Raw genomic sequence first — 13,654 nt, 5'->3', positions numbered from 1 at the left:
ACCTTAGGATCATATCCATAGAGCATAACTTAGTTTCAAAGATATCTTTCGAGGACATTGTAAAAACCTTTGCAGACAAAAGACCCGCAAAGTTAAATTTTAATTTGTTGTTATTTTCATATAACTTACCTCGATTTAAGAGATTTGCAAAATGTCCGAATATAACTCGAAACAACAGTTTCACTGTTTGTCGTAATTTAATATTTTATTCTGAAGCAACAGACTGTTGATGCACTTTCCGATACAATTCCAAAAACATTGTGATTATTTGCAGTTATTATGATAAGACTATAAGAATTTTTCAAGCATGCTACTTTCAGATTATTTGGCAGTCAAATACTAAATAGTTTGGTGTTTTATCTTGTATTAAAAATTAAATTATGTACTGCAATTTTGAAATCAAGCTTTACCACTTTAAGAAAATATGGAAGAGGAGAATTACTGTGTGATGCCAATCAGTGGCGTAACTAGTTTTACTGCGCCCTGGATCAATCGATCATCGATTTACTCATACCCGCCCCCTGCCCCATGCATTTCAGCTACTGCGTTATATATATATATATATATATATATATATATATATATATATATTAACAGTACACAGTAAAGTTTTTTTTATTAAAAAATCTAAATTATCTTTCTTTTTCATAAGTTATCACTACATACTTAATGTGAATTATGTTCATAGAAAATTAAATTAAAAATGTCCTGTCCTTAATCCAAACTGCTACTTTTATACTTTAAAGGTAGAATGATATCATTGTTTATAATTCTGAATATAAGTAGGCAGTACCGGATAGTTTTATAAGTGTCAACTAGGTTTCAAACAGGCCCAACTTTCGTTTTGGTCCCGGTTGGGGGTGGAACCAGGGAGGGGACCACGCGCTGATTGCAGTGACTGATTATGCAAGCAGTGACGATTGTCCGGATATCACCCAGTGGTGATCCAGAAAGGGGGGGAGGGGCTCGCACGTCCCTCCATGAGGAGTAAAACATATAAAATAAACCCTAAAGAAGCGCTTTTTCAAAGGCTGTGTGATAAAGAAAGTTTTAATTTCTCCCAAAAGGAAGGTTTTGAGTGCGTTCTTCACCTATTGCTGATAATGTATGCATTTCCAGTTCATGGTAATCCTGGATTCTCTCGTGTTGAACTACATGGCTTTTCTCAATGCCGCCTTCAGAAGGGCAGAGATAAATACGTATTACAAAGCACTGCAGTCCACATTTTTAGTTAGTGAACCAAATATCGAAAAATGTCTCAAGTTTATTTTTCTGACCTGCGCCCCCCCCCCAGAAATTCCTGGATCCGTTCCCGGTACCAGCTGTTGCCAATTAACTGTAAATAGTCATAGCGTACCTTTTGAAATGTTTCCAAACGTTCTTTACATGAGGAACAGTTTTCCGTACTTTTTTTTTCGTTTAATGTGAGCCCTCGAGCAACTGCTCCACTCGCTCCATTGTAGTTACGCCACTGATGCCAATATCAGATGTAGTCAGGGAGCGTTTTGGTTTGGTTGGTCGTAGAGGGCTCTAAGGCGAGTACCCGGGCGACAACTAATTTTGTTGCGTCACTGATTATAAGTTAGGTTGACCAGTTTTAAAGAATAAAAAAAGCGGGACGCGCACAATCTACCTAGGTATCATGGGCGCCCGAAGGAAAGGGCAGGGGCTCGAGCCACCCCTGGCTTACGGAAATATATTAAATTTCTTAAGATGTTCTTTATACAAATAAACATACCAAACGTAATATAGCAACCAGGGATTTGAGCCCCTCCGTAGAAAATTTTCTTCGGGCGCCCATGATAGGTATAGTTACTGTTTTGTTGTTATTCAAACCAGTGAAGTAAGAAAGAAGTCTTCAAAATAACAGATTTTTATGTATTTAACCTTATTCTAATCCAAATTTTTACATTAGCTTTTAACATTTAAGGAAACCATGTATAAGGGACATCAATTGTCACTTTATTATCATGTATTTTTGATGACTGTATTTCTTGTACATTATTGATCTTTTCTTCAAAAACTGTCGAAATTCATACAAGAAATATGTTTAAAATGACACTATGTGAATATACTACGAAACTATGAACCAACAACGAGATGCTTATTAAAAAAAAAAAAAAAAAAAAAAAAAAAAAAGGACATTTTGCTCCTGGTTTGCAGTTTTCTTGGGACACTGAACTTCTGAAAAAATAAAAAGGCGATCTCATTGAAAACGTGATGTCTAGTCACCTTATTGTAAATGCTATACAGATTATCGCAAACTATGCTGCAAATTTGGTATTGACTTGGTGCAAACCGCTGCAGAATAAGCCCTTATATCACATATCACATATATCAACCACATCAAATACTGGAAAGAGTTTAGGATGCTTTAATAAATGTTTGCTAAGACAAATGATAGTGTAAGATAAACAGATAGTTCGTTCGTTCGTAAACGTAACTTTGAAAGTTGCTGTGGACATGGTAAATCGATTCTTGTTCATAACAGTTTCACTATTACAAAGGCACTACCACTTGGGGAAAGGCAGTAGGTCTGGACCCCGCAAAACTTCGTAAATCAATACAAATTTGTACTTTCTTAACAGAACTATATTTGTTTGACAGAGAAATTATTGATGTAACCTACACATTTGATCTTACATTTCATCTGTACTCTTTTTTTCTTACAAAACATTTTTTTTAGATGGCAGTACTTAACAATTACTTATCGCCTTTCGGGTATACAATAAGTTCAGTTCACGTACTACATAAACGCATTGTTGTAATATTGGATCCCCCCAAACTTTGGACCTCTCCGACCAATTTTTTTTGGGTCCGCGCCTGTACCTACAACAATCCGTTGAGCATTTCATCAGTATCCGTAAGGATATCCATCACAGCGTGGATCAGCAGCTGCCCAATAGACGTCAGTTCCATCATAAACGTCGTCTTCGTTGGTTCCATTTAACCACCAAGCTCCTTGAGCAATTACATGACCTCGACCAAAAGTTCCTCTGTCAAAATTTGTAACAGGATACTCGATAATATGCCCTTTAGTTCTGAGGCCCTCTACTGAACATTCAGGCATTTCTTGCTCTATTAGGACTTTCCATGGTTGGCTGTAAATTGAGAAAACACAATTATTAATTATATACATGTATGGAGTGTGTATGTGTTACAATTCATACATATCATACAGGGGCAGATCCAGGACGAACTTCTGGGGGAGGGCGGTGGGTTGTAATACTGCTACTTAGAGTTACTTTTAAGAGCTCCAAACTCTGGGATATGTTTCATTTATATATAAAATTAAAAAGTTTTCCTAGGCGAACCGTACCTATGGGATATCTCAACCTTCCCTTTGGCTGTAAGTTGCACATACAGTATGTTTCAAAGTGATTCATATGGTACGGTTAACCCTGACTGCTGATTGGTCTAGCTGCACATCGCACGAGTCTAAAATTCGTCAGAAAAAAATAAGTTGAAAGTAACACTTCGAATCTCAATTCTACTGCAAGTATAAAATGTTTGTCATAGAGAAAACGGAATAAATTTCCACAAAGTTGTTGTTGAAATACAAAAATGTAGCAGAGAAATAAACGCTGTACATTAAAAATACAGTTTTTTTTTTTTTTTTTTTTAAATTTTCAGGTAAAGTCTGTTAATTGACCAAAAGAAATGAGAAGGTTATAAGCTAGCTACAGAAATCAACGATCTTAAGAATATGAAATTGGTAAGATTCTGGTTTTGTCCATTCAACAAGTTGAGAGGTAAATGTACTGGCTAGATTTCCTCCCTTGAGGACAGATTGTATTGCGATCGGGGCCATAGACTGTTCACCCTCAAAGATATGTGACAATCATCAGTCAAATAAAATAAACACAGATGGAATATCAAATATTATTTATTGAATTATAAACGTCTGTGAAAAGTATGAAGAATACTGCATATAAAATGTTATTATGTTAAAATACCAGAGGTTTAGTTTAGGGAGATGAATTCTCCAACTTTTTGTACTGATTATTAACTGACTATCTGACAGTAAGGACTTGACAAACCATTTAAAAGTGTTAAGGAAACACAAAGTCCAAAACACTTTAAAAAACAGTTCTAGAGATCCCTATTTTCATTTTGTGTTATTTATATAACTGTGTCCATGCAAATAGAAGTAAAATTCATTTAATTCTGCTTATAAAGACTCATAATTGTAGAAATGTACTAAAAGTCTCCATATACTTTTATGTTTATTGTGAATACATTATTAGCCTGTACGTTTGCTTCGTACAAACTTTGTATTAATAAACAAAGTTATAAAACTGAAGAAAATTAAGAGAAAATTCAATGAGAATTCTCTATTACCTTCCTCCAACGTCAATGTAGAAGCGTGGATTATCCAGAGCCATCTGTGGATCAAATCCAAATTCTAACATGCTCAAGAATACCTTAAAAGAAAAAAAAAAAGATATTTAAAGTACATGTCATTTTAACGGAAACACCTGTAAAAAAAAGTTCAACCTAGCAGATTATATGACGTTGGACTACCTTTCACTCTCAGGACAACTCTTATGCGACGTGGAATGGAGTCATAGAGGTCGTGAATGGTAGAAAGGACGTGTATTACACCATTCCAAGTGCAGTACCTCACTCGGTTTCGTAAAAGAGGATGGCGACATAAATATGAGCCTTATTCGTGTCTTCAAAATAGATTAAAGACGTTCAATCATGTTTAGATCCGCGAATTAGGTGGGTCAGAATAGGTGTTCGTCCTCATCCTGATATTTCTCAAGCCACGCCACTAGCTGCGAGAATGAGTGTATTATCATCCCGCAATATGACGTCATTGCCCGGAAAAAACATCCGGATCAATAGGATTCACATGCTCCTCTAAAATCACGACCGTGAAGCGATCGATAAGCATTAGCACAGGGCTCACTAAAACCAGGATATTGTGGGGCCCACAACATTGCGAGCCACCATTATGTTTCACGGTTGGGCGGAGGACACTTCGAATCATATATTTTTTTTTTTTCATACTCCATACATAAGAACGACTCGTGACTTAAATAAGGTGGATGGTAAGTCATCCGACCATTTCACACATTTCCAGTCATCAGCGATCCATATTATATGTTTGTGACAAAGCATTATGGTTCCTTAAGGCGGTTTCGCCAGTATATACACCTCAAGTAAGCCACGTCGGGTTGTCGATACAAATCAAGGGAGGTGCAGCTTAAATTCCTACGTCACTTGCACCGTAGTCTCACAACAGCTTTGAGTGACAATCTGCTTTGATGTTCGCTGGGATCTGTCACTGAGTGTTTTCTTCCGACCACTTTTTTCTCTGCCGATGTTGAGTCGGAGTTCAGTAAGTCATTATTACCTTAGACACTGTCTCTTGCGACGCACCTAACACACTTGCCACTACCGTTATGTTCCCACCTGATAACCGAACACCAACAATTTGTCCTCTGGAAAGCAGAGAGATCGCCCAGTTTAAATTATCATCGTCTGCTTACTTCACTGCACATTGCTGTTCTACCGCTTCTCACGTAGTACGGAGTTTGCTCTAACACATCATCATCAACTGTCTGGCGCGCAGTTCCCCCTGAACGTTGCCAACCCAGACATCTGACGTCTTTCCAACTCCAGGACTTCTCATAAAATTAATAAATATTTGTGTTGTTTTAACTTAAAACAAAATTGTCAATAATAAGTTAATTTATAGGTTTGTAACATTTACCAATAAAAATGTGAAATTAAGAAATACTAAAGTGGTGAATTCTCATTACTTGTATCGCAAAGCATACGTAATGTATTTCTATACAATATTTGGCACAAGAGATTCGTATTGGTGTACCGAAGTTACTTCAGGCTTATGTGATAACATCAGAAGAGACTCAAACAAGATCAATTGAACTACTTAATGTTTGGTTGGTTGATCTGTAGTTTTGCGTCTTGTTCAGCACCGAGGCTATTGAGACGTGAACCAAAAGCTTAACGTGGGAACTGAACCACGTAAGCTTCAATTGGGAATCGATCCCGGGTTTCTGACAATTAGTTAACGAATTTGCAATTATAGTGAATTAACTAAAAAAAGGAAATATACATACTAACAGAGAATAAAGTATCAAAGACATACATACACATACATTCACATACACCTGAAGTGAAACTATAAGGTACCGTATGCTTATACAGGGAGCTAAAAAGAGGTAGTATAAGGTCATTTACTTATATCAGTGCTTTGTTTACCAACGTAGGAAATGTTTCCAAATGGTTTGAAAAAACGAAAAGTTTCTACTTGGATCAGACATCAAAGCTCGACGTTGAACGAAGTTGACGTTAAATTGGTAAAATTACGTAAATGAAAAGACGTTGCACGTTCTACACATAATCTACACAAGATGTTAGATTATGAAGAGTAAAAGACGCAAAAATGAAAGATGAGTCCAATCGAAAATTCGCAAAGAAGTAGGGTAAGTTTGGGTGAATCCAGACAGTTTGGGTGAACATTTAATGATATGTTGATATGCATGTACAACTGAAATAGTTCTCCTGGAATGGCATATTACGAAATAAAAAATAATTTTCTGAAAGTTGACGAAATCTTTGATTTCCAAATTTGGAAGGGTGAATCCGGACAGTAGGTTGGCGATTCCAGACAGAAGGAAGATATATACATGATAGTTATATTTTAGCTTACTACCTTGCTACACTAACATTCTAACATGATAACTACAGGATATAAATACAAATACATAATAAATACATACAAATTACGAACATAACAATTTCTATACTAATTTCTTTACTGTTGAAATTGTAAGCTAAATGCACAGTAGTGTAACTATCACTGTAGCGTTTAATCATTAAACATAGTAATCACATTTGTTTCCATTAGAACTACGTTGTACTACTATTTTTTGTAAGTAACAACTAGATTATTAGTAAAATGTATATGTGCACTGAGACTGGCATTTATTTATTTATTTGCGTTAATGACGCCTGCCAGTTTCGTGAAGCACTAGCCATAATTCAGACACATCATCCAGAGATAAAATACAGTTCCTTATCACCTGCAATACATCGTTCATGAAACCAGGTCTTACAGTACAGGACACCCAGGAATCGTATTTGCTTGATGATGGTGCATAATAATTCTCCCCACTAAATCCACAGTTGTTTTCATCCATACCTTCGATTGCGTTTGAGGAGACAGTTTGAAACAAACTGCAATTCATGACACTTAATCTTTTAGCAACATCTGGCCTTTGGGATGTGGGTTTGGAAGAAGCAACAGCAGGAGGAAAAGATATGAACTGTTTAGCTGAGGACTCTGAAGGCGATTGACATGTGTTTGACGTGAGTCTGATGACACAGAAGAGGAAATGTTTCCAGCTACTGGCGGATCATGTTTATTCGACAAAAGAAATTCATGTTCCCGAACTTGTTGCGGATCAAATGGGAATATACCAGATGATGTAGCCATTCAGTAGTGTAGAATTTTTGAGTACCTTATGATTAGCATTTTGTAATTTATTTGTGTTTGTAGATCCTATGATTTTATAGCTTTTTCTGGTGATTCCTCGGAGTCCATTTATGGCAAAAATGGATAGATGCTAGATATAAGCAATAGACCTCACGTACTATTTCACACTCATAAACGTGAAAAGCGAGAGAAGAGAGAATGTTCTGAATCCTCTTAGTTCATTAATCACATTGTCCGGATTCAGCTTAACGTAATAAACATGTCCGAATTCACCCTTCCCTAGACGTCCGGATTCACCCATTTTGAGCACTGTACACTTGAGTACGCCTTGAGCAGGCATTCGCAAAGTAATAGAATTCTTCCAATATGCAACGAGTAAAGTGGGGTCTTTGCTTCGATATACATATGTCTTACTTAACCATTTACTGACAACCACTTGTGTAAAACCTTAACATATTCCACTAAAAAGTTACATCAGGTCAAAAAACGTGCATGAACTTTCCTGTTTTTTCTTCTTTCCCCTACCGTCGAAACTATGTATAACACTTTTTGCACTTCCTACTCAACACTGAACTGTAGAAAGATACGGTGCTTCAAATAGGCATCACAACAAGTCTCCACATTACACATGCGAACAACAGTGTTATCGGAAAGCTTAGGATGTCCGGATTCAGTGACTGTCCAGAATCATCTAAACTTACTATATATTACATTCAAAAGGACTGAACACAGAAACCTAAATGGTGAAAACAGTCGAAGTTTTATATAAAACGAAGCTGCAAGAGGAGGCTTTCCCAAACGGTTTCAAACGGTTTCTTCTGTCACATCCTTTTGCCAGCAGCTCCCCCCGCCCCAACAAGTAAATTTCATGTTTGTCCAATTCTTTTTTTTTTTCTTTAACGATTCTTTGTTTGAAATTTTATTTAATATTCTTTACTGTGCTTGACAACAAGTATGGAAATGAAAATACAACTATCAAAGTGAGAAAGTCAAAATAATCTTTAAATATATATCTTTTAACTTCTTCACCTCCCTTCGCAACCCCCAGATTCAAATCCCTCCGCTCTAGTTTATTGGAATCAGAGCAGAGTTAAGAAATTGGGAGTTACTGAAGCAAAGTCAAAGAACACGTAGGAAAAGACGGTATCGAGTCGAAACATTAAAGAACTGCGAAGAGAAACATAGAAGCCAAGAAAACGTATTAAAAAATGTGAAGAGATTAAAGAATCACAGAAGAACAAGAAAAATATAAACAAATAAATCTGGAAGTAAAATAGATGAAAACATGGCACGAAAGAAAAGACAAAACAGATGTGAGGATTAAGAATAAATAGTTTACGAAGGATAAGAAGTGTTAAGAGAAATGTATAGAGGCAATGTCCGCTAGTAAGAGATTTGAGGTTAAAAAGCAGAACGTAAGTGAAAATGGCAAATGGTTTACGATATGAACTAATAATATGGAAATAGTTTGTACTCTTTGTTCGTATGTCATGGAACTCAGAAACCAAAGAAATATCTACTTTTCCATTTACTCTTTTCGAACTAAAAATTGAAAGAAACTGGCCAATACCACATCGCTATACTTGCGTTTAACTATACAGGGTGTTTCAAAACTACACCGACAACGTTTGGGAGGTGATTCCTAACGCCAAGATAAGTCAAAAAGTATAGACCAACCTGGGTGCACAAATGCTTCTTTTCCGAGTTATAGACTGCCGAAAACATGAAAACAAATGAACTTTAAAGATCCATAGCTCTAATACTATGGGACCTACCGTAATCAAGTTAAGACTTTAGTTAGAAACTAATCTGTGCGCTATCCAAAAATATATGTTTCAGAATCCTAAAGTACTCACGAAGCAATTTTTATAGAGGCAGTTTGTCCTACGAGCACGCAATTTGAAGTACTCACCAACTACCTCTATAAAAATTTTTGTTGTTGAATTTGGGATTTTTCACTTCTGTTCTTCCTGAGATATTTGATGGTCAAAATACACGATTTTCGAAAATTCGCAAAGTTAAAAAAATTCCAAAAATCAAGTAAATAGTTCTCAGATCTGAAACTTGTTTAGGACGTTGTCTATCATCTTGTCTTCATGTAGACAAAGAATTGAAGGTAAGTCTCATTTATTTCGTTTCAAAAAGTACATTCCAAAATCGCAATTTCTAGGTTTCCAGCCTCAATGTTCAGAGCTTCTTTTCTCGACGTTCTGAAGCACGTCTCAATGTGCACAGAACATAAAATATTGTCCATTTCATTATCTTTCATATGGTTTTGGTTTGAACTCATTACCTTTAAAACCTAAAAAGTTACAGCGTTTAACGGAATGCATTAAGAAGTTCAAAATACGCTCATTCGCCTATACAAAATGGCCGCTACGACAAAACCTACGAGGCTAAAAAATAAATGAATATCAGTTTTCAACTCCCTGAATGTGGTACAAACTGAGGTAAAAAAAATAATAAAAAACTAGATTTTGTCAGCAACCATCATTGGTGGATTTCATTTGGATTGCGCGTAAGTCCCTTACCTCCGCTTCTAACCTAGGTATTAATGATAATAAGTGGATAAAAGCTTTGGTAATACATATTATGCCTAGAGGCAAGTGTTACCGTAAGGGTAACCGTGACGGCAGCCATCTTGAAAAACGACATTTTGAATTAAAATGATGTTTTGAAAAATGAAAATCATAGCATATGACACCTCATTTTAATAGCATTTTTTTTTTCAAAAAAGCCAATAGTATGCTTATTTTGTTCTATAGTTAACCAGTATGAATTTAGGACTGGTTCTAATGTGCACCAGACCTCCATTATACGATTTTTCAAATTGGCAACACTCCTAATTTTCACCTCTAATAACCACATCATAACTCTTAAAAATTATATATATAAAAAAATAGAAAACATGCACCATGGCAAAAATTTCTGTCATTACAAATAATGCATAAATGTCCTCTAACAGAAAACAAAATTTCATTAAAATCGGAGCTGTACACCTGGATGATGTCCCTTGTTTAAGTTTTTATACCTTAGCATGTAGCGACAAAATTGTATTTTTACCGATGTGACTTCCATCAACTGTCTACTAAATTATAAATTTTTCAAAAACGAAAACAAAGAAAGCTATTCAACAGAATCAGGTGATTACCCATTGCATAATCATCTCACCTATTTTATTTCTTATTCTTAAATGATAAAAATATTGTTACTTACTTGAACTTGCGCTTGTGGTTGCATGTAACCTCCCATTATTCCAAATGAAGCTAGAAGGTCACCAGTTTCAGTATCTGTAATCATGGATGGAATGATAGTGTGCCTGGGACGTTTTCCTCCTTCCACGCGGTCTGGATGTTCTGGGTTCAAACTAAACAGAAATCCACGATTCTATAATTAAAGAAATAAAGTTCCAGAAATGATTTGAATTTGTCTCATAGTGTGAATCTAGTGATTAAAGTGGACTTGAAAGAACCATGTTCCTGCAAATTAGTTTGATACTAAAATTTAGTTGGTAAGATGTGTTGTTCCGGATACATATGAACGAGCTCGATGTGCCGCTGATACTTGGAGAAATTAATTGTAGCGACGGGCCACATGTTGCTTAGGCTTCCTTTACAGGATCTGGAGTGAAGTACATGCAGCAGTGCAAAGTAACATAAATTGAGTCACTAGTGGAAAGAGTAAATCATGGTCTGTTTTTAGGGAAAGTTTATCTAAGACATTCAACAGATGTCTCGTTAAGAAAACCCATCGCCATAAAGTAATATAGTCCGGAGACATCTGTCTCTACCTAGTATGAAAACAAGCATTACTCAACATCTGAGACTGCAGTGGTACTGTAAGTTCTATGTGCTCAACTTTCAACATCTGCACTTATTGTAATGAACTAAGAATTAACTGCCAGAAACTTATCAAAAGTTCAGAAACTAAAAGCGGAAATTTTGTGTTGTTCGTACTTGATTAGATTTACCTATGAGACAGTTGGCAAATACAGTGCAGTATCTATCGTCCTAGGGATGAAAAGGAAAGCAAGAACTTCATTCGTTGCAGCAAGTTAATTTTCCGTGAGGGAGTCATTGTCGTTCCGCGATTAGGTATGTTGGGAAGTTATTGAATCGTAAAATTAATAAAAATATAAAAGTAAATGTGGCATACTTCCACTCAACCATTATAATCACCATATGAGTAAGGATATCCCGTGTTTTTGTAGCAGGACCTCCTGGATGTGCACATTCACATGGATATGGTATTAATCTATATTGTTGATTAGGCGTCCTCAACGAAGCGGAAAATATACATCTATATTATCCTGTTTAATAATGGGTTGTATAACAACCTGGGGACACTAGAGGAAGAAAAGAAGATTTATAAGCTTTCGAAGATAAAAGGGAAGCAAAATAAAAGATATTTCACAGATGAAAATAAGGAGATTCAGACAAATCAGAAAAAGATAAAGAAGACGTGAAAGGAGTATTTCTAGAAACTTCTCAATGAAGAAAACCCGAGGGAAACTTGAGTCTACCAATCAATCAAGACTTGTTCGGCCTGGGACCATGATAGAGGTAGAAACTGCCATGAAAAAGATGAAAAGTGGTAAAGCTCCAGGACCGGATAATCTCCCTATCGAAGCATGGAAATGTTTAGGTAATGAAGGAGTGTAGTAGTTTATTCGACTTTTCAATAGGGTATTGGAAATGGAAAATATGCCAAACGAATGGAGAAGCAGCTACATTGTACCTCTTTTTTAAAAACAAAGGAGATACGCAAGATTGTGACAAATACAGGGGAATAAAACTTATAACCCATGCATTGAAGCTCTTGGAAAAACTGATAGAAGTAAGATTGAGGGAAGAGACCCCGAAATAACAGAGAATCAATTTCGTTTCATGCCAGGACAGTCGACAACAGATGCAATATTTGCATTTAGGATGCTAATGGCAAAGTACAGAGAATACTAGACGGACTTCCGTATGGTTTTCATCGATCTAGAGAAAGCATATGATAGAGTGTCACGGGATCTTATTTGGTGGGCACCAAAGAAGAAATGTGTTCCAAACACACACATCTTATTATGGGTGTAGAACAAGAATAAGAGCGAGTGTGGAATAACAGGAGAGTTAAAGTGAGACTTCATCAGGAATACTACTCTTAGCCTATACCTTTTTTGCACTTGTCATAGAGGAGCTTACGAAAGATATCCAAGAGTAAGCACCTTGAAATATACTATTTGTGGACGACAACGTGCTAGTGAGTGATATCAAGGAGTACTGCAAGAGAAATTAGGTACGAGAAGAGGAATATTGAAGAACAAAGGACTTGGAATTAGTAAAACCAAGACAGAATATCTACATTGCCCATTCAGGAAAAAATATAATCGAAAACCCAAGGTATTTTGCCTAGACAACGAAGAGCTGGTAATGACTAAGAAATCTAAGTACTTGAGATCAATACTACAGGACCATAGGATGCCACTACTCTTAAAAGGAAAAGTTTACGAAACAGTAGTGGGATTTCTCATATGATACGGAGCAGAATGTTGGACGGCGAAGAAGAAGGAATATAAGTTGTATGTTGTGAATATGAAGATGCTATGGTCATTGTATGGAGTGACGTGGAATGACAAAACTAAGAATTGGAGTAACCTGAGAAAGGTAAGACCAGTAGTAAAGGTAGTAAAGGTAAGACCAGTAGTAGAAAAGCAACAAGAAAATAACTTTGATGATTTGGACATGCAAGAAGAAGACCTTCAGAACACGTAGCACATCGAGTGGATGCTATAGAAATGATGGGAAACGAGCGCAAGGCCGACAGAGAAGAAGTAGATTGTGTAAGAACGATATGGTACAGTGCAGTATCAGAGTAGATACAACATAAGATAGAAACAGGGGAACAGTGATCCGAAAAGCAGACCCCAGCTAACTGGGAAAAAGATTTAGAAAAAGAAGAAGACTGGCATCCCAGTGAAGAGCTTTGATGGAAAGTTTTTATAAAGTTTTCGATAAGTTTTTATGCCTTCAACCTTCTAAAATGACGTCTCAAACTCCGTTGTGTCCGAAGTGTTTGTAGTCTATGAAGAATTTGCACACAAGAATGGAGAGAACACCAATGTAGTCTCCTAGAATGTCAAACGATTGTTTGCAATCTTAGTTTGTCAATCGAATATCACTGATAGTGGCAAACAAA

General features: G+C 36.3%; 1 protein-coding gene across 3 annotated transcripts in view; it reads right to left on the bottom strand.

Moving 5' to 3' along the window:
* Positions 1-2,152: 2,152 nt before the first annotated feature.
* The window catches only part of LOC145666810 (glutathione hydrolase-like YwrD proenzyme), a 125,623-nt gene continuing 114,121 nt past the window's right edge, over positions 2,153-13,654 (bottom strand). For all 3 annotated transcript variants that reach the window (XM_081734374.1, XM_081734372.1, XM_081734373.1), the window contains exons 9-11: positions 10,688-10,858; positions 4,342-4,424; positions 2,153-3,101 (exon numbers count right to left, since the gene is read on the bottom strand). In XM_081734374.1, coding sequence (XP_081590500.1) covers positions 2,855-3,101; positions 4,342-4,424; positions 10,688-10,858 — 501 coding nt within the window. In that variant the 3' untranslated portion in view covers positions 2,153-2,854. The remainder of the gene's footprint in view (positions 3,102-4,341; positions 4,425-10,687; positions 10,859-13,654) is intronic.

This window comes from Thermobia domestica, chromosome 12 (assembly GCF_964235325.1).
Source record: "Thermobia domestica chromosome 12, izTheDome1.hap1.1, whole genome shotgun sequence".
Lineage (NCBI taxonomy): Eukaryota > Metazoa > Arthropoda > Insecta > Zygentoma > Lepismatidae > Thermobia > Thermobia domestica.
Note: the sequence above shows the minus strand (reverse complement) of the source record. Positions and strands in the feature narration are given on the sequence as shown.